Below are 22,007 nucleotides of genomic sequence, written 5' to 3' on the forward strand. Positions count from 1 at the left end.
TCATCCTGAGATTTGAAATGTGCAAGTGTCCTACCAATTTATCCAGTGCATAAAAAGGAAGAAGGGAAGGAAGGAAGGAAGGAAGGAAGGAAGGAAGGAAGGAAGGAAGGAAGGAAGGAAGGGAGGGAGGGAGGGAGGGAGGAAAGAAGGAAGGAAGGAAGGAAAGAAGGAAGGAAGGAAGGAAGGAAGGACGGACGGACAAGTAAGACAGAGATAGAAACATTATCACAATGGTTTCTGTTTCAAAATAGATTGCTGTGCAATGACTGAAGCCTGATTTGTAGACATTTTGTATTCTTGCCCAGAGCCTTGAGGAGGGGAAGGTAATGGAGTTTCTGGAGTTGCTGAAAAAGAATATAGAAAGAATTATGGTTTTTTATATTCTGGCCTACTCTGCATACACATATACATACTACTGCACTGAAAGGAAGTTCTGTTACATTTGGCATGTTAGGGAAACAGGATATTTTAATTATCAGAATTTTTAGTTTATTAAAAATTGTGCATGTGAAAACAATGATTTATCAGAATGGTGCTGAATTTTTAAAATTAGATTAAATTCAGGTCAAAGTCTCTTACTTAACACTGTTTATATTCATACGTTTTTAATGCACAATTATTTTAATTTAAGAATGCGGATGAAATAACTCTATGAGCACTGACAGGCCACCATTCTAATTAATATTTTTAAATGTAACAGTGAAATGTTATGACAGAAGGCTAACTTGCAATTACTTACAAATCTGTTCTGTATGTATAGGAGCAGACATTGAACTTATGAGGATAGTTTGGCCAGTTAATGGATCTTGGGCTAAGTGAGGATGTACTGGATGATGCAGATGACTGGCATCATTAGAAGTACCTGCAAAAATAACAGGAGCATATATCAATTCAAAAGAGCATGCTGTTGCCAGCAACTTATACTTCAATAATTACATTTCCGCAGAGCAAATATTTTGATTGGCAATTTGAATAATTGCCTCTGGGTATTCATTAAACAATTTAACCAGACTTCAACCATATTAAGCACTGTGTTTATTTTCACTGTTTTGACTGCATTAACAGTGGATTTCATGAAATATTTGTAAGGACTCTTCCATCTGTCTAGGGAATTGTATGTCTAGATACCCAGCAATGACTGAGAAGTACACAGTACAATCTGAGGTTGTAGGACTGACTTAACAAGATGAGCAGCCAAGACAAGCAGGCTTTAGCTAACAATCATATGACCCAAAGCTCAGCCAGTGAGGCAGTGGTTAAAGTGCTTGCTTACATCATGATTACCTCAACATCCCAGTATGCTAAATTCAACATAATACAACACAGTAAATTTAACAAGTTGTTAGCTTACCTCCCAGTAACATTTCCTGAAGCAAACTGTCAATTTTAACAATTCCAAATAGTTTAACCAATTGTATTTGCTCAATCATTTGCCAAGTGATGCTCTGGAGTGTAGGCAGTAGAAGCAGAAGTTCTCCAAATCTTCCTCGGGAGTCATACTGACGGTCATTAATATAATCCTCTAAACTGATTTGGACTTGGAATCGCATATTCTTAATCTTCATTGGATTACTCAGGCCTTTTGCATCTTAAAAAATGACAAAAACTTAAAGTCAAGGTAGATTATGATTTGGGAGGAGTATCTTACTTTTTTTCATTCTATTCTTTTCCATCCAGCTAGATAACATGAGCAGATGCTACATCAACAAAAATTACCTTCAATATAAACACATGTAAAATAATTCTGAGAGATATTTTCGAAAAGGTACCTGGATCAAAAAACACAATCGCTTTCAAGCAAGCATACTCATTGTCGTCTATTTGAATTTCCTGGAAGGGTCGAACTAATTCATCTAGAATCCGATTTGCCACTCGGCTGATCTCTACTTCAGTACTGTTGCGATGGATTATGTAATTGTTGCCTTAGAGAGAAAGAATACCAACATGTGGATTGATATAAAGACTTTGATGTAACGTACTAGATGAAGTCCATTTTCAAAAGCACATTTCATTTTGCTTAATCAAATTAATATTTTTTTAAGTAATAACTCTCCTTTGTATCGTACAAAACTATTCTTTGCAAACCGAGTATATGTGCAAAATATAGCTGTCACCCAGTAAATAATCTGTGCATGTAAATATGCCAACATGTACACTTACTGATTAGTCCACAGCACTGAGGTCCATATTTGAATGCACAAGTATGGAGCAAGTACGCCTTTATCTTTACATAACAGATAAATATAATGGTAAACTGATATTAAATTTCTTATTCCCCCATTAAAATAATACATCCCAAGCTGAACAAACAGGATTTGTCAATGGACAAAGAAGCCTTCTTCCAGAGGAGGCACCATGAATGCTTCTTTTTCTAATAAAATTTAGAAGCATCATAAAATATTCAGTAAAGAATGAATTTACCCTGCTCCTTTAATTTTAAATTTCCATTTTAGAGAAGTCTCCATCATGGCATCTTAATTCACCTTCTGTCTAGAAATCATCTAACATAAGTGGTGAGAACACTGGGAAAGCCACAGAGCTTCCAGAAGCCACCAAGCAGTTTTCGAAAGAAAAGCTGATGATTGTATCACAAGACATCCATGTCAAAATGACTCATAAGCTTTACAGATATCTAACTCCAAGTATCAGAAATAAGCCTTGGAGCCTCAAATTGTTTCTTCTTTTGGTATACATGCTGATGCTGGTGACACTGACTATAATTTTCTGCTTATTATTTTATCATTATTTTCCTTATTACCTACTAATCCCAATAAAAGTGCAAATATTTCTTTTTTATTTATGTTAATTTTGTCAGTAAAACTGTATCTAGAGAAAGAACTAGGTTAAGAAAGTAATTTGTATAGTCTTAACTTGAAAGGATTGCTGGTGAGAGTAATATCTCCAGAACAAGCCCTTTCTTGTGCTTTTAATGTTATGATATGTGTAGAAAGTGTAGAAATAAATTTAAGTTGATTTAGAGCTATGAAAAGGCAGGCCCAAAGAGGAAGGAGAACAAGTAGTGGAAAACCTCCTTGTACCACACCACCAGTGAAGAAACTAGTTTGAGTCCATATTCCACATAGTCTTGCCTCACATCAAAAATCCTGTCCAAGAAGACCTACATACACACTTTCTCACAAAACAGTCCAAGTGCTGCACATGCTTCATGAGACCTTTTTTGGCAGGGTGCATTTGAGAATGGCAAAATACTGTGTCAAACTACGCTAACAAATGCCTCATCACATCACTGTACACACAGGCACGCATCTCATCGTATTACTGTGCCTCTCTGTTGCGTGAACGAAGGGAAGACATGCTTCCACCATGCGACAATGTCCCCCTCCCTAACAGCCATGCTTGCTCTCTATAACCCAGTGAAGGAGCCATTTCAAGTGACCAAGAATATGCTTATGCAGGCATGACTCCTCACCATGCCATGGATGCACCCATCTCCCACACGGCAGGGGACAACAGGCATTCTGTTTACATGATGGCCACGTGGCGACTGTCAAGGCAGCAGTGAGAAGGCTCTTGGGAAAGCAAGTTGCAGGGAACAGGCTATCCAATTTTCTAGCCTGTAGGGTCTTCTCTGACTGTGTCTGAAGGACTCTTGAGAAAGCTCCAGATAAATGGTTTTCATGAAGACTGAGATTATTACATGGGCCACAGACTGGCTGTTCCTCTTTTAAGCAAAGGTTTTTTATGGGGTATTTTTGTCGTTGTTTTGTTCTGTTTTTTTATGGGACAAAGATGCAGAAAGGATGCTAATGTAAGGAGACAATTTCCCAGGAACTCCCTTAAGTTGTGGTTTCTGGAATCCAATAAACCTTTAGCTGTATTAACTCACAGAAAACTGTCCACCTGCTTTTGCTGCACATGACAATATGTCATTAATAGCTATTTAGCATTCACAGAATGCGTTGCTTTGATTGTGCCAGAACAGTTGTCCCACTTAAGTGATTACATGGTTGCTAATGTACTATAACATCATCATTATTAATTAAAACAAAACCAATATTTACCTAAAAGTAAAATGTCCTTATACGCCATGGACCGTTTTGCTGCTCCAAGCAACAGGTGTTCCCCAGCATGTGCTCTTAGCAGGGCAACCTCAAGAAAAAAACAGCAGACTCATTAGAAGATAAAGCAGTAAGTTCCAATAAGGGCAAAAAAAAATGAGAATGCATATTACCATGAGTGTATTCAGCTATAGGTACATGTTTAAGACTGTTAAGATTCTAATGTAAAGTGTAAGTGAATGTAAAAACCTTAACACTGTACTAACAGCACACTGCGGTTAAATTGTCATCCTCTGTCACTTCTAGCATTTGGTCTGGATTTTAAACATACTGCTCTGCAAAATATGTCTCAATAAATACAAAACTTGCATTTATTTCCTAGTGCCTATTCCCTTAACAAAGTTTTCTCTGGAATTTTAAGTTGACACTAAAGACTCCAGTGGGCTGGAATGAACTGTTACAGTAAATCTGGCACTATCAGTGTTTCATTTTTCTCACCTTGAACTAAAAATGTATGTGGCACTTGAAAGAGCTTTTTCCCCAACAAAGCCAGATATGCTAAAATATCCACTACTGTCAACAAAGAAGAAATCTGATTCATACCAGGAAAGCACTTAAAAATTTGGTCATCAGTTTACTCTTTGTCACCTATTTACTTTCCTTTGTTTTTAATGTCTGCTTGAAACTTCAGCGCTGGCGTCTATTTCCTCAAGGAACTCCTCTCTTGGCAAGTAATTCTTTTCTTATGAATCCAAGCCAATACTTTATAAGTGACGTAAAGGTACACAGCACCTAGGAATACTTAATGTCTTAAGACTTTTCAGTTTCTCAGTAGAGTTAACTTATCTGCTCTGGCCTGCTCTATGGTTTGTAAATCAGGCTGATTCCCAGATCAGGAATCGTTTGTTCAAAACCAGATGGTTTATTTTATAACTAAATGCACAATGCCCCTTAGAAAGAGGCTATCACGAATGCAAAAGCAGCATTTGTTTTAACTCCCAATACCTTTGTCACTATTCTTCTAAGATACTTAAGGTTCCGGAGTATTTCCCAACACATACTCTTCAAGCACTGCAGGGGTGTTTTCAGTCTATCCTTCTAAGCTGATTTTTTTTTTTTTTTTAAATACAGACAGGAACTTTTTAATGAGGTCTGATCCCTTCTCTTTTCCTTCATGCCATCTTAACAATATAAACAGCAATATTTTTGCTTGCTTTTGTTGCCCTTGTGTAACCAATGCATTTAAAATCCTCCTTCTTTCACAGGAACAGATTTTTAACTTATTCCAGTATGTTAAGCTTGTGCACACATATCATATTCTGTGGGTCTGCAAAGACATCATTAAGCTCCTATTTTGGGGAGTCTCCTGTGGCCTGAAACACCTCCATATTCCTGAGGAAGAGTATAAGAGGGAATGAGCTCAGTTTGAGTCTCAAACCCAAGGATGATCTAACCCTCCTTGCAGGATTTTGTTAAATACTGAGAGACTGAAGAGGCAAAACGGAGGAATTACACAGTTCCACTTCCCAGAGTCATTTTCAAGCTGAATCAGATTTTGGTGGACTGCAATCAAGAGATCCTGAGCCATGAATTAACCTCCTGCCCAGGCAGCTGGTGAGACAACTGCATACCGCAACGTGGAGACACTGGTTCTGAGTGTGCCAGCACAACTTATTCTGAAACCCAGTGATATATTAGGATATATTACAGATGTGATGATAGATCAGACCTCTGTCATAAAAACCCTTAAGAATTTTCAAGGTTTGATGCTTTTTTCCCCCACACTCATGATATACAATATAATTTTGGTAAATTGTATTATATGAAAGATTATTTGTTATGGATTGATATCAGTATGTTTGGCATTTATTCAAGATTCTAATGGCTTTTAATTTTTGCAAGTAGGGAAGACCTGCTTCAAATTAAAAAACACGCTGTCTTAAACCGCATTATAATGAAAGGTGAACATGAAATAAATACTTTGCACGGTCAGAAAAAAGCATGGCTTTTTTTACAAGATTTCTTTCATTTTTGCATGCAGCTTGGTATCTCTGCTTCCAAAAGAATACAGAAAGCACAAAACACTGAAAGACATACTGATTTGCTGCTTCTTTTTGTTAACGTGCTAGAGCATTATCAATTTCCTCTGGTTTTTTTGTGGTGGTGCTATTTCAAAACTTTAAAAAATTTTAAGATGGTGGGTCTAGCACGCAGCTCTATTTGATCAGACAAAAAATGGGTGTTTAATCATAACATTTAAATATCACAGAAATAACAGGACAGTAATTAAAGTTCTTTCTTTGGTCTCCTCTTGTACCTGGTCATCCAGTGGTAATTCACAGAAGCCTGGAATATATTTAGCCCACTCCACCAGGACCAAAAGTTGTTGCTTCATAGATTCACAGACATCACTGATACCAGCAATTTTCTTAACATTTATGTCAGTGCTAGCACCAGGACTGGAGATTGAGATCTGGCCATAGCGAGAGAAAAAATTAACAATGTTATATTTCATATAATCGCATTTTCACTAGTTAACAGCATATTTAAGAAAAAATCACAGCAGTAATCATGCATAGTCTTGAGAAATTCCTTGACCATACGGACCATTAGTCTGTATGTAAATTATAAAATTTTATTTCTCATTATTACCAGTGTGTATCACAGTACGTTAAAAATTACACTATTCATATCACGATACAATATCTTCTCATTCCAAAATACTATTTTTAAATATACCAGAGCCCTTATTATTTGAAGTGAGGTGGTGGGGGTTTTTATTCCTTTAAAATGGTTGACATTTACTTCATTTCAGAAAAAAAAGAGCTCATAGGGGCATGCAGTAACATTAAGGGCAAAGAAAGAGAGAGATAAAGGGGTAGCATGTTCTTCTAGTGAAAAGATAAGTATCATTAACTTTAGAAGGTAAAACAGGGGTTTTTTAGTGCCTGGAGGAGAATGGTTTGTAATGATGAAGCAGCAGTACAGGCAGAGGCCTGAGACATTTCAGAGCAAATGTAAAGGATATGAGTGTGCATTAGACCACCTGCAGTGAACAGTGTTCTGTGAAATAAGAAGAGAGCAGTATCTTTCTGGGCCTGAAGCTGAGGTACTTTCACATAATCACTGAGCCAAATCCTGAAATTCTTAATGACTTTTCAAGGAAAGGAACAAAACCAGGCTTGCTCTTAAACCAGGCAGGAAAGACAACTTAAGATAAAACCAAGCCTGAGAAGCGAACGTCAGTTTATAGCTGCTATCATACCAGGGAAGAAAAAGAAAAAAGAAAAAGAACAAGGAAAAAAAAAAAAGAAAAATAACAAGAAAAGAGTAAGAAGAATAATAAGAAAAAGAATAAGAAGAAAAAAAGAAAAAGGAAAAGGAAAAGAAAAAGAACAAGGAAAAAAAAAGGAAAAGGAAAAGGAAAAGGGAAAAAGAAAAAGAAAAAAAAGAAAAAGAAAAAAAGAAAAAAAAGAAAAAGAAAAAGAAAAAGAAAAAGAAAAAGAAAAAGAAAAAGAAAAAGAAAAGAAAAAGAAAAAGAAAAAGAAAAAGAAAAAGAAAAAGAAAGAAGAAGAAAAAGAAAAAAGAAGAGGAAGAAAGAAAAAGACCGCACCACAACAACAACAAACCCCCACCACTGTATAAGGCCTATGAAACTGACTTTCACGTTACATTTTATTAGAAAGCATACTCAGGAAATTCTGTAGTTTGATTACCTCCCCCCCCCCCCCCCCCCAAAATATTGTTTGATCTTCCAATACTGTGTACCTACAAATTTCAGGATGGTGGATGCTATCAGGTTGACTCCTACCAGATCCCCTTCATTCCCAGATCCATATTAAATCCCCCAGTGGGATGTGTGGTGAAATCCCATTATCCCTGGGTGGTCAAAAGGAGCTGCACTTCTGAACTAAAGCTCAGTGCTTCCTACATAATTCAGTAGTCTAAAACACCGAAAACAGCTTCGATATTAATGGCAGTTAACCAGCTGAACATTAGTTCTCAGGGAAATACAGCAGCTAGGCAGGTGAAAAAATCCGCAGACACATAACTCAAAGGCTATCATGCAGGAGAAGAGTTAGAGGCATTTGTGAAATCCCTGCTGTAATCACGAGTCCATTTCTGGCATCTGTTCTACAAAAATGAAGCTGAAAATACTGAATATCATTCAGGTGAGAGCTACCAGAATGATTCAGTCTAGAAAACCTTCAGTACAGAAAGAGAGTAAAGAAATTCAACATATTTCACTCTTTCCAGAAGAGTAAGAGTCTTGACCATGATTCAAAAGTACCTACACAAAGAAGAGAGTTGTGATAGCAGGAGGTGCTCTGATGTACCGGAAAAAGATACCACCAGGCACCAACTAGAAGTTAATTCAAGAAGGTAAAGAACAGGCATATTGTTTAACCCTTAGACTTACTGACTCATGCACTTAATATATTGTCCTTCCTTTAATATCTTTTAATCAAAGCTATGCATCTTTATGAATTACATCTTACAGGACAAACTATAGACTCTGTGCTGAAATTACTTGGTGAGCTTCTGCTGGTAATTCATGGGATGACTCCCATGGAGTTCATTATGAACTCCTAGGATAGCATCTCTTCACAAGGATATGAAGCTGTGAACTTTCCTCTTTCTATTTCTCTATTGCTTTAACCTGCCTCTCATTTCTGGGGTGCAACACAGAAGTCGCTGACTTCATGGAATCATAGAGTAACCCAGGTTGAAGAGGACCTCGAAAGATCATCTCGTCCAACCTTTTTTGGGAAAGGGAGCCTAGATGAGATTATCTAACACCCTGTCCAATAGCATCTTGAAAACCTCCAGTGATGGGGACTCCAGCACTTCCCTGGGAAGGTTGTTCCAGTGATTGATTGTTCTCACTATAAAAAATCTCTTTCTTATATCGAGATGAAACCTCTCCCAGTGCAACTCATACCCATTAATGACTTGATGAACATGACAATATAGTACTATAGCCCTATTGTCCTGAGAACCATCAGAGACACGTGCCTTTACTCCTATGAGAGTTCAGCATGTCTCTTTCATATTTACATAATCCTGGAAGCCTCTCCTGGGCCTGTAGGAGAAAAATTGTACTTGGACAATTTCCCCCTGTAAGGGATCTTCAGGGAAAAATAATTCATTTTCCCTATTTTAATATGAAAATTTTAAAAGGCATGAATGCCACCTTCTTCCTCATTTCACAGCTGAAGGACTTGGCCAATGATTTGTGACACTATCACCTCCTCCAAGTCTCTCCTCAGGACTGAACTCATCTTACAGACCCATTCAACTGAGGGAAAAACAAGGACTTTTAAGACTTTACTTTTCCATCATGTTAATGTGACCTCTTGGTCTTTGAGGCCAAGAGTGTATCTTCATATAGGCTTGGCATAGTGGGAGCAATTCTCTCCTACTACAACGTATCAAATAATAAGTAGAATAAATTTGTGTGTATATACAAATTGATGTTTTAGGCCAGGAATCTACCGTCTGAAAAGAACTTTGTGGCAGGAAAGGCTGAGGATGTGATTCTGTTTAAGATAGCTCTTATTCCTGAATTGCATATACCATTTGGAAATGATTAAGGGAGTAACACAAAAAAAGCACAATAAGCAAGTTCAAAAAATTACTAAGGAGGTAAAAATAGGTATATTTTTCATACTGTATAGGTATGAAAGGTAGGAAGGTCCATTATGTTCATCTAGTCTGCACAGACATGCAATATATGCCAAAGACTATCACCCAGTAATTCCTGCATCAATTCTTTACAGACAGTTCCACCCTAAGAGAGGTGCTGATAAAGGATGAGATTACAAAACATTTGGGGATGTATAAATCAGTCAGCATGAAATCATAAAGGTGGCAGTTAAATTCTAAGTAAGTTAGTAAGAGGTGCAAGAATGCAGAATCAATGATCATGATTTATCTGAGGTGCAGAAAAGGACTGGAGACTGTTCCATTCAGCAATTGATTGGATAGGGGAAAAAAAAAAAAAAGAAAATGAAGTTCAGATGAGACAAAGAAAATTTAAAAGCGAGATGTGAATAGACTCTGCAGTTGAAACACTTCTGTTTGCCTTATTTATAATGTCTAAGGATATTAAAAATAGGATTTTCAAAAGAATGTAAGGAAATGAGTGTCCACACCCCTTTGAATGTAATGGCTTTGGACAATTTTTTCCCTAATGTTTCATGGGAAAGCCAGCCTCAAGGATAGATAGATGCCACCAGCTGCCTGAGACAGCAACTGATTTAAAAGCAGCAAGAACCATAAAGCTTTATTAAGAAAGGCGACTAGGACATATTGTCATGGACAAAGCAGAATTTTTTTTATTGACTTTGCTTTAAGAATGTATTCTATTACTGATTCTTTCATTGGGAAGAGGAAGCTGGGTGCATTTTGGAAGTAGAAAAAAGTGATCTCAGTAATTATATGTAATACAATAAGAAACTGAAAAGTATTTAACTTTAGAAAAAATGGTCTTGAAGTCATCAGATAATCTTGTGGTAGATCTCAGTACCTGACGGGAGAGTGTCTCAGCTTGTGACAATGTGCTAATAGAGGGAATGTTGCAGCCATCAAAAGTGTTTCTTCTTGTACTTATCCTGTCCCGTTCATTTTGTACAGCTGGAAAAGAATAATCATCTCATTTACTGACTTGTAGACATTGCCACACAAAATCATTTCATAAGTTTACTAGATAACTATAAGAATCAAAAGGTATGACATTCAAAAAAGACCCTGTGCTTTTAACTCTGAGTAATGAGGAAGGATGACAATACATGTTTATGGTCTTTATCTGTATACTGTTTGCCTGTAAAAACTATGTATAACTAATTGTAGGTAGATACTGAATTATCAGCACTTTTGTGACTGGCTTTATTACAGTAAAACCTCTTTCTTCACTTGAACTTGAACACATGCTGTCATTTTGTTATTTTAACCAATTTAATAAGTGAGGCTTTATGATAATGGTAGAAATGGACATCTCCGGACTGCTGAACAGGTCAAGAGGTACAGCACCACCACCGACAAAATGTCTGTCAGAGGAAGTCTGAAAGCCCTACTCCTGCTCTCCTGTGAGAAACCTTGAAACAGGAATGAATCATGAACTTAATCCACTAGTAAGATAATTTTGAAACTTAAATCTCATGCTCCTCTTCAGTGACATTGCATTCCTAGCCAGTATACAGAACATTAACTAAGTTTTTTTTAAAAAAAAAAAAGGGGCACCAAAGAAGTTTCAGGCCAGTAAGTTTTGTCTCATGGGGTCCAAAAAAAGGCAGCTGAAAGGGCTTTGGATAAGGGATCCTTAATCAGCACATGCAAGGCTTATGAAGCAACAAGGCTTACTTTTGAATTGAAGGAAGAAGAAAAAATAAAACTATCAATCAGATTTTTCTAAAACCTAGATCATTTCCAAGGTTAGGCCAAGGAGAAAAGAAAAGGAAAAAAAAAAAAAGAATTGTGCTAATCAAAATCTTTTTAATGCACAAGGAATCTCATCATCTTTTAAGAGCAGCAGCTTTATTTCCAAAGATATGTTTACTATTTTGTGGGAAACAATCTGCATTACAGAATTTAGGAGTATTACCAAAGGCTTCAATAAAAAAAATAAAATATTCTATACACTGAATAATTTTCAGGGTTTATCTGAACAATGCACATAGTTTATTCCAGAGGTGTACTAACTTCTTGCCAAGGACACTCACTGATGGGCCTTTTATTAAGGTCACAGTAAGAAATGTTGTGCAGTGATAAACACAAAGTACTAAATGTTCATGTAGACAGGAAACAAAAAATATAACCTTTTTTAAAAGAATGGAGAAAAAAAAACACTGAATCTCAGCAGCTTGAGTGCTACACAGATAATTAAAATGAGGTCAGCACTGATGAGTATTAGAAAAATATTAAGCTATTCTGACAATCACTAGCAAAAGTCACTGGTGGAGCACTTTGAGAATCATAGGGAAATGCTTCCATTTTCTCCTGCATATGCATAATTTTGGATTATTAGACTGGATTATCTGTCTTGCTAAAGCCTTTTTGTCAGTTCAGGCTAAAATTGCCTTAAACAGAGACTCCATGAGGAAGGGGGAATATTTGCTCAAAGAGGGCTTGTATAGCTTTTACCAGCTGAAGCCTTTCTCACCTTCGCCCTGAAGAAAAGAAAGCGATTTGCCAGAAACAAGCTGAGAAACTATCATATAGACTATGCTACACTTAGGCTATGAGAGATCCCCCGACGGTGTAGAGAGGTATATAACAACACACAAGCAGTGAAATTTACAGTTCAGCATTTTGAATTATTTTAGTACTGGGAAGCCTTGAATAAACATTGCTCAGATGCAATGAAAAATGGAAGTTTTATAGGTAGTGGGACCAGAGGAGGCAGAGCGGTGTAAATTAGGTTAAAAGTTCTGTGCAGGGTATATCTTCACTTTATAAACATGAGTCAGCAGCATGCTTCATGGCGATGTCAGCTAGCCACGCACTGGACTGCATTAGCATCTTGAGGGAAGTGATTATTTCTCTGTTTTGGGCTCCCCAGTACACAAAAGATGCTGGGAAACTGGGCAGTGTGCAGTGGAGGGCTATGGAGATGTAACCCACAAGACGCACAAGGTAAAGCAGAGAGAGGCATCTTTGTTTATGTGGAAAACAGAGGACCAAGGTGGAGGTGGGGTCTTAATTTCTGTAGTTTACAGAAAATTAAGCCAGATTCTTCTCAGATGCACAGTGAAAGGACGAGACGCAATGGACACTACCCTAATTGCAGTAAGACACATTCCAATTGGTTATAAGGGAAAAACTCTTCCCAATGAGGGTGGTCAAGCACTGGAAGAATTTGCTGAGAGAGGTGGAATCTCCCCTTTCAGGGACTGTATAAGCCTGGCTGGACAGCATCCCAAGCAACCTGACTGAACCTAGAAGTAAGCTTTGCCTTAAACGGGGGCCTGGACTAGATGACTTCCAGAAGTCCCTTCTGAGCTAAACTATTCTTTAATTCCAAGTTTTGAAAGTCTGTGAAGCTCTGCCTTTTGCAAAACTTTTAGGGCTGCTGTGGACACACAGGTCTTCCCTTTTCTTCACGTCAGATTGATAATATATATACAATATGTTACTGATTTTAATAGTTCAAATTCCAAAAGGCTAAACCATGTTCAAGGACATCCACAAGGATTAGCAAACCTATTTCATACACACACAGTGTAATGCAATGCTGTTTAGAATATCCCCATCCAGCTGCAAGGAGAAAATCCATTTTACCTCATACCAAAACTTGATCACTAGCAAAGCAGTACTATAGTATAGATATATAAGAGAATAAAGAAACAGCTTCCTTTATCTTAGGAAAGCCATGTATAGACTAAAAATATTATAGACTAGTTACAGCACAGGAGAACTGCGCACCTCACATTGCAGACTGGCCTTCAGGCAGATACACCATGCTCCAAACAAAACAAGTAGCAAAGTTTGTGAGGAACCATTTTTGAGTGCTTATTTGAACCAGATCAGGACATCTTTTGCCTCTACATCATAACTGCCAGTGAAGCAACAGCCCCAACAATCTGATACAAAAATCCTCTGATATTCCCACTGCCTTTCTTTCCCTATTGCTCTGCTCCTGTGGTCGTCTGGTCCTTCCACTTTGACAGGAGGATCACTGTGACACCTGTGTTTCTTCATGTCTGTCAGTGAGATGCGTAAGTAACAATCTTCCCATATTAAGCCTTAATGAGATTAGAAATTTTTTTAATTAATGTGGACACTCCACTGACAGCTACCACTACTGTTCTCACCACTACTTTTTCGCTCAACTTCACACTCCTTCCTCTGGCTTAAATGCTTCAAACATTTAAATTTTACGGAAGAACCAGTAAATTGGCACTGTCATTACTTAGATAGGGTAGAAACAAAACCCCAGATAGAGATTTTATGACTCAAATTTGCTAAAAATTAAAATTAAAATCTCACACTTTGAACTTTTCTGGGATATGGCTCAACACTTAGAAATCAATGAATTTTGGTGCCAGGATTCATGGATTAAACAGTTGCAAATTCACTTTAAACCCATAGATTTGCTAATGCTCAAAGTGTTAGAACTGCTTGCCCACCTGAAAATTAGAAGATGCATATTTCACCTCAATATAAAAGCATTTCTCCATCATGAAGGCATTATAGCAGACTTTCCATTGAATTATTCTGCTGGAGTTTTTTAGAACTTTTATTACATTTTAAAACTAATTCAGTTTATTTCTCTTTGTATATCAAATAATAAATGACTCCATTACCTTCCTTTTTCATGCCTGCTCGAAAACACTTTTTTAAACGACAATATCTGCATTGATTCCTTTTGTCCTTGTCAACAATACATTGCCGGTTGAATCTATCAGAGACAAGAAAAGGTAAATGTATAAAGCATTAATAAAGCAGCACCCTGATTATGAAATAGAAAACCAACTAATCTGGCCTGTCAGAATAATGTCTATGACCACAAACTTTCTTCTGTTGTTTTGATTTTTTTTTTTAAATTAATCAGTCTTGAGAGGTGTTTCATACCTGCTTGGTTTTCAGGAATATATGTGTGTGTGTAGACACATACATGCATTGGAATGGGCAAGTGTGGAAAATTTCAGAGTTATGTGCCTCATTTACATCTCAGTTTATTTGTGAGATATGTCAGTAACTGGCTGCATCAAATGGCAGTGGGGGAAAAAAAGAAGAAAAACTACAAATAGAAAAAGGAAAGGACAATCAAGGAAAATGCCAAGTGTCACTGGCACAGAGGAGCCCTTAGCTGCAAAACCAGTACCCTTGGCTAGCAATGTTTACTCCTTCTGGGAGATACCAATGAACAAGCTACGTGTTGTATCATTACAGATGACAACCTAAACAGGAAATGGGAGGAAAATTTCCTAACAACACAATGAAATAAAGACATGAGGAAACACACAGAGCGTGGCACTACAAGAAGGCTTACCCAAGGTCTCATGCACATCTACAGGTGTGCCTAAGGGGAATGTATATGAGCCATCCCTCCTTCTCCCTGTTTGCTTCTGCCTTTTTGCTGTGCATGTGTTTGTTAGATAAATAGATCTATGTTTTGCAGAGCTCTTCTTGAAATCACTTATATCAGGTCTTGTCACTCCACTTTAGGGGTATGTCTATGCTATATCACTGTGGTATGTGTATAAGGGAGAGATTTCCTTATAAGAGTATTAAGCAACCAAGGAAAAGTGTAGCAAACAACATTTCCAGTAACAAGCCATTCTTACAAAAAGTTTTCTCCTTTAGTGATTCGTCTAAACTCACAGAGGTTTCCATATATTCTGCACATGCCTTAAAACTGACATTTTATGGAACTGTGCATGCACAGAGCAATTTGTCAAACATGGTGCACAGACCTGCAGTGTGATAATTTGGGCAGTCAGACATCCAGAAATTAGCAGATTGCCATTCAGACTGACGGGGGAAAATGGTCACTCAAAAGAGCAGTGTGTCACCCAAAGTACGAAGATGTGCAGATGTGCTTGTACAGCCCTTAAAATAAGACTCATAAATCTTAGACTTTGTATTCAGAAACTGCCCTCATAAGAAAAAAAAAATTGAAAAGAATTTTTAGAAAACAGTTATGAATTACACTTTTCACATTGCCAGTGAAAATATGGGAATTTTTCCTTTTTTTTTTTTTCAGGAGATGACCTTTGTAATTATAAATAAAAGAGTGAAACAGCTCTTGAGTGATGTAATATCAACAATATCAACAGACATCTGGAATGTAGTATCTGGAATGTGTAATATCAAGTAGTCTTGAAAAAAAGACATTTTTTCCAATCTTAAGAATATACCATGAACCACATGCTCATCAAAAATGCTGGTTAGAATTCCTTAAGAAAAGCTGAAAATACTCTGACATAGTTCTGAAAAGTCTGAAAAGGTCTGAATGTAATTTTTGCTTAAATTCATTAATTTAGTGCCTCTAGACAAACTTCTGAAATACCTGCATGTATAGACGTGATTTTTCCGTATACTGCGTCTAAAGAATCCCTTGCATCCATCACAACTGGAAGCACCGTAATGTTTTCCAGTCGCTCGGTCTCCACATATTGCACAGAGACCACTGACCCCGTTGTCAGCAGCATTCATGTTGACAGCTTCTCCTGAACTGTCTGAGGAGAGGCAAGAACAACATATGTAGTTATGGACAAGACTTTTAACACCCACCCCATGAACAATTTGTACTTAAATAGAGGCTTTTTCTGTCCTTTTGTCTTTTAATTGCCACTTACTATTTATATAGCACGGCGCATCTGATTACATCGGGTTCTTATTCAGATGAACACTTTCAAAGTTATAGAGATGTTAACAGAATTTATGAAGTTCACACCAACAAGTAATTTTATTCTAAACTCTTCCCAACTGAAAGGGGTTAAAAATTAAAGTGTATCATTACATGTACATTGTTACTAACATGAAGAGGAACTTTGGCACAAAGCAGTGTTGCCTAGTTAGCTGGCAAAGATCTCGTGTATCAGTTCATAGGAGCTGGCAGCAACTGGCAACTATCATATGAAGATACAACTGCATACGTGACATTAAAAAAAAAAAAAAAGACAAGACAGTTTTTGCACAATACTTAATGAAAAAATAATGCATGCCAAGAGGACTGTCTAAGTGTTATTTCCTTGAACAAATTTTCCAAAGGAACATTGGTGCAGACTTTACTTGCATAAGAAAATATTAGCTACGTGATTAACAATTAGTCACTGAATATGGTAAACAATACTGAAGAAATTCACCTGAAATCAAAACAGACATATTTATTCTTCTTTGAGTCACAATGTTTAACAGACGTGTTCAAAGAAATAATTGCAAAGTAGCTTTTTCTGTTATGCTTCTGGTTTTACGAAAGGAAAGCTGTTTGCAATATGCCCTAAACTTTTGTAGTTGTTCAGTCAGGAAAAGGAAAGAGTGCCACATTAATTAGTTATTCAAACATGCATTCAGAAGTCAAGTACATGAGTTCATGAACAGTGGACAGGTCGAAAAGTAAAACTGTTAATATTGATACATATTATTATTCATATTGTACTAGATCCAACTGAAATGTATTACACAAATATATTACAAAATTTTCATTGTGTCCCGAAGAGCTTACAAATTAAAGAGAGTTCTTTAGACAAAGAGAGAAGCAACACTTTTTTCGGTTTTACAGAGACATAATTGATAGGAATTATATTAAGAATTGATTAAATAAAAATGAAATCTTAAAGGTAAGAGGTCAGTTCTGTGAAGATTTTATTTTAAGACTAGGCTTGTCATGACTGGAAAATTATTTTTAAAAATGGGTTACAGAATTACTTTAGCTAGAAAAATAGAAAACCTTTCTTTTGAAGTTTTGTAATTTTGCATCATAATGATACAGCAGAATAATTAAAAGTAAAATATTTAAATTTAATGATGAAATATTTCATAGCAATATAAATTGTACATATACATAAGGATACACTTATTTTCCTTGGTAGTATTCTGAGACAAAATGTCTGGGAAATTGACCTGATTTTGCAAAATTCTTTGATTTCAACAGAACTGCATAATGTGCCTGAATGTGGCTTGTTAAACCTCTCAGAATGTTTCCAATTAATTTAGACATCTAGAAAAGACACATAGGAAGGTTCATAAGAGGCAGCTTTCAGTTCCAGACTAGCACTGTAGCTACAAGACAATGTTTTTATAAATTCTGTAAGAAAATACTTAGGATAAACTCAAAGCAAACTCTAAACAGAACAAGGCTACACTTAATAACTAATAATTATCAAACTAATCACTTACAGTGAATAATTTAACTAGCTCTATCACCAACACATAATGCAACACAGCATAACCTCCCTAATCTGCTTTCCCATTTTATGTAACATTAACAGATCTGAAAGGGTGCTACTCAGCAAAAAACAAATGACCAATGAAATCGCCCATATCAGAATAAAAAGCAGAGAAATCATCTAAAAGTTACATAATCATTGCTAATAGCTTCAAAATCACTTGGGACATAAAGGTCTGTTTTTTCTTCCTAAATCAATAACCAAATCTACCTTTCTGTTTACCAAGCTTGCTGTAAAGTAAAATCAGAAACTCAGATAAAACTTCAAGCCCAACAATAAAAACTAACTTAGGTTCTATATGGCAGGAATATGTGGAAATGCAGGTGCTAAGTATTTTTCCTGCAAATCACTAAGTATTTTTTCTGCTTTTTAAAAATACATACTACAATAGATCTATGAATTATACTTTATGATACAATAAAACAATTTTTAAAATATATTAGAAGATTTGGAAAGTCATTTTAGAGTAGTTTAATTTGCCTGATACTTTTCTTCACTTTAATAGACTGACATTTCTTTTTTTTTTTTTTTGGTCAGTACTCGATGGCAGAATGAAATGTTGTGCTTCCTACTTCAAGCATAACTCATTAAAACAATTTCTCAAAAATTTATTGCATTAAAAATTCCACCTAAAGTTTAAGTATTACATTAGCCAAATGCAAATAGTTTTTCTCAGCTACACATTAGCCTCTACAAAACCAATGTGATTTAAAAAAAAAATCACTCTACCTCATATATACACATACCTAGAAAGGCTAGATTAACATTTAAATAAATAAAATATTAGTCCAACAATTAGAAACTAGGCATCAAGAAACAGTAGCTAATTTTTTTCACAAGCCTCTGGATAATTTTGTCCTGTCCTTCCGAATGTTATATACGAAATATACTTTCATGTCCAAATTGTCAATGCTAGTTATTCATTTGTCTTACAGTAAATAAAACAACTGCTGAATACACCGTTTTCTTCCTTTGATTAACTGACTGGTGACAGTACAGTTCAGTTACTTTATTACATACAACCTCTCTTTTATTTTCCTTAATGTTAAAGAATTATAATGTTATTAACTTAGAGTTAGTGATGAAGTGTAAAAGAGCAGATTTGTAGTTTGAAAACAACCCCCAAATGCTCCATTAATAAAACATTTAGCTAACACCTTATAGCATGACTAAACTTCACTTCTGTTAACTGGCTTGATTTTGCATCACGGAGCAGAACTCACCATTGCCATTATACAGAATCTGCATAGTTTCGAACTCCAGAGCTGTATACGTCGGATCTAAAACTTCACTGTAGTTTGCCATTTCCATGTCTAGTATTGGTTCTGAGAGCCTCATCATTGAATGCAAAACCAGTGAAAAAGCTGCTCAAATGCACAGCCTTCCCATTCTGTTTCACAGTGATTGATAATCCAAAGTTAACTACAACTGTCACTTACATGCTGCAGTGGGAGGAGCTGGAAAACTGCTTTTGCATGCTATATTCTACCTGTGTTTTTTTTTTCTTTTATGATACAGTGCAACCCTGCTGATAATCTTGGAATGCTTTATGGAATAACCTTATCAGGAGTTGTACTGGTTCCAGTTCTTGAGTGAACCCAAGGACTTGCAGGAAGCTTCCTATCTCCTATGCCCTGCTATACATTTTGTTGTCAATGTGTGGTATAAACGGTCCTAAACAAACCACTCTGGTTGTTTTATGTAAAGAGATTGTAGGTTCATATGCCATTTTGCTCTCTCTCTTCAGAACAATAAGGAAGCATGATACGATTATGGACTATCCTCATACCCAAAACATCCATCATCGTAGTTTAAAAGACAGCTGCAAAACCTCCCATTTTTACAACTGTTAGCATTCCTTAACAGCGGCAATGAGCTGGCTGTGTAGGCACGCTTAACCGAGGCCTCAAGCAACGCAAGCTCTGCAGCAAGGCCAGTTTATAGATCCCCTCCATCAGATACTGTGCTGCTGTGATGGCTCTGGGCAGTGGACTTCTTTGCACGCTCTCAGAAGGTGGCTTCCTGCTCTAACCCTTCTTCATACAAGATGTGATGGCAGCATGTTGCTTTCAAGCACCATCCAGATGCACAAGGAAAACAAATATCATTCACCTTCTCTGAAAAGGAGAATCTCTGGGTACGTCCACCCCTCATCAGTTGGTACACATGGCATGTACAAACCCAGTTAAAAACTCTCCTGTAAAGCTGCTTGAATCTGTGCAAGAGATAGCTGAATTTCACTTGCTAATCAGGTGCTTTTAAATGTTGGATAGCAGAATTTCAAATGTTATTACTGCTCAATAAATTCTTTACAGAAAACTACCCTTTACACTACTGCATAACAGTTACATTAAAGATTACCTATATAGGAAAACTGCCCAGTTTACGTTTAATTAACAAGAGCCAGTAACTGAATATACAGCATTGAAATGCTTATTTGAATGGAAGAGTGCCTGCAGTTGCTGTTCAGTAAAAGCAGCTGCAAAATGGCACCATAAAACAACTCTTTGATTAAAAAAAAAAAAAAAAAAGGCAACTGATGACAGACAAGCTACCAATGAATAAGGAAAATTTACAGGAAAAGACCTAGAAAAAAAGCCTTTCAAAATTCATCCTTCTAATTTCCAAGTCCCCAGGGTTACCTGAGAGGCACAAATTATCCTGTCTCCTTGTGGACACACAGATGCAGTCTCAGGCCAGTTCTCCTCCTGACTCCAGCGGAGTCCAGTGACATAATTATGACAACAGGATTCTTGTATAAGTCACAGAGCTATCCCCAAACCAAAGAGCATTTACGATCGTGTTACTGCTTGCACAAATTCTCCGCAGATTTTGGAGGGTCTCCACAGGGGCTGTCCTTTTCAACCTACTGTTATTCCTTTTCCTTTAAACCACTCATCCATTATTATAGTCAATGAGATATCAAAAAAATGCATAAGTTACTACTTAAAAAAGGGCAAACCTATAATGTTCTGCCTTCAGATGAATAGCACATTTATTAATGACCAATGTAACTACCAATACTTCCTATACACTACAGAAGAAAAATAATATATGGGAATTTTATCAGATATTTAAGTTTATGACTGAACTGTTAGAATATTTCATGCCTACTATCATAGAAGAAATTCTGCTTAGAAAGTATAAATTCATAGTACTGGAAGTGTACAAAGTTTCACTGTCTAACCATAGCTAATATTTTTTTTTCTTTTTCTTAAAGAAGCATATTAAATTAAGATTGATGAAAAGCTACCTGTTGACAATTCATATTTGTTTAGGAAATCACAGTAGTTTCATCATGAGATGGAATAATTTTATACTACCTGATGGCTCAGTTTGAAAAGTTTCTTCAGTAGCAGAATTTGTTGTATTTGCTACAACAATTTGTTGTATTTGCATAGTATTTGCTACAAAACTAGTTACTAGTTACATGACAAATGATTCATTGCATTAAATATGCTACTTAAAATAATATACAAAGGTTTACATGTTAACTAGAACTATCTTTTGTTCCTTAGTGCATATGTTTTGATAAGATTTTCTGTAAATAATCTCTGGCTTTTCCATACCAAAATTGTACGCTGCACAAATACAAACATATGTAAGACTAGCTGAGTTTTATTTCAAAACTCCAGTCCCGAAAACATTCTGGCATATCAGTAAATTTAAAATAAGGGAATGAATGTAAGAGGGAAGATATCATGTATGACATGATCAAATTCTGCTATTCCCTCCACTGTTAGCAGAACTTCTTCAGTGCTGCCAAAACAGGCCCCTCAGTGACCACTAAAGAGAGGGAATGAATTGACCCTTCATATTTCTGTCATATAAAAACTCATTTCAATTGATTTTTTAATATGGAAAAATGTACACTATAGGAAAGACGTTCTTTATACTATTTTTTTCATGTTTTGCTAAGGAAACTTCTTAGAGTTAAATCTTGCATTCATAAAAATCTGCTTTCTGGGGGATTTTTGGCATCATGAAGTAAATCATGAACAATTAATGTATACTAAATGACTACTGTAAAATATTAATATGTTTTCTTTCTGCCTTAGGTGGATCAGAATGCACTCCTGGAATTAGAGCAGTT

The 22,007-nt window shown here is 36.3% G+C and overlaps 1 protein-coding gene across 1 annotated transcript; it reads right to left on the reverse strand.

Annotated features, from left to right (window-relative positions):
- Positions 1–225: 225 nt before the first annotated feature.
- HNF4G (hepatocyte nuclear factor 4 gamma) lies at positions 226–19,255 on the reverse strand. Its single transcript, XM_050892151.1, has 10 exons — positions 19,138–19,255; positions 16,033–16,201; positions 14,324–14,418; positions 10,549–10,655; positions 6,337–6,492; positions 4,023–4,110; positions 1,770–1,922; positions 1,352–1,588; positions 740–862; positions 226–344 (listed from the first exon to the last, which is right to left on the reverse strand). The coding sequence occupies exons 1-10, from the start codon at positions 19,253–19,255 to the stop codon at positions 226–228; spliced, it is 1,365 nt and encodes a 454-aa protein (XP_050748108.1).
- Positions 19,256–22,007: the final 2,752 nt, after the last annotated feature.

This window comes from Gymnogyps californianus, chromosome 2 (genome assembly GCF_018139145.2).
Source record: "Gymnogyps californianus isolate 813 chromosome 2, ASM1813914v2, whole genome shotgun sequence".
NCBI classification, from domain to species: domain Eukaryota; kingdom Metazoa; phylum Chordata; class Aves; order Accipitriformes; family Cathartidae; genus Gymnogyps; species Gymnogyps californianus.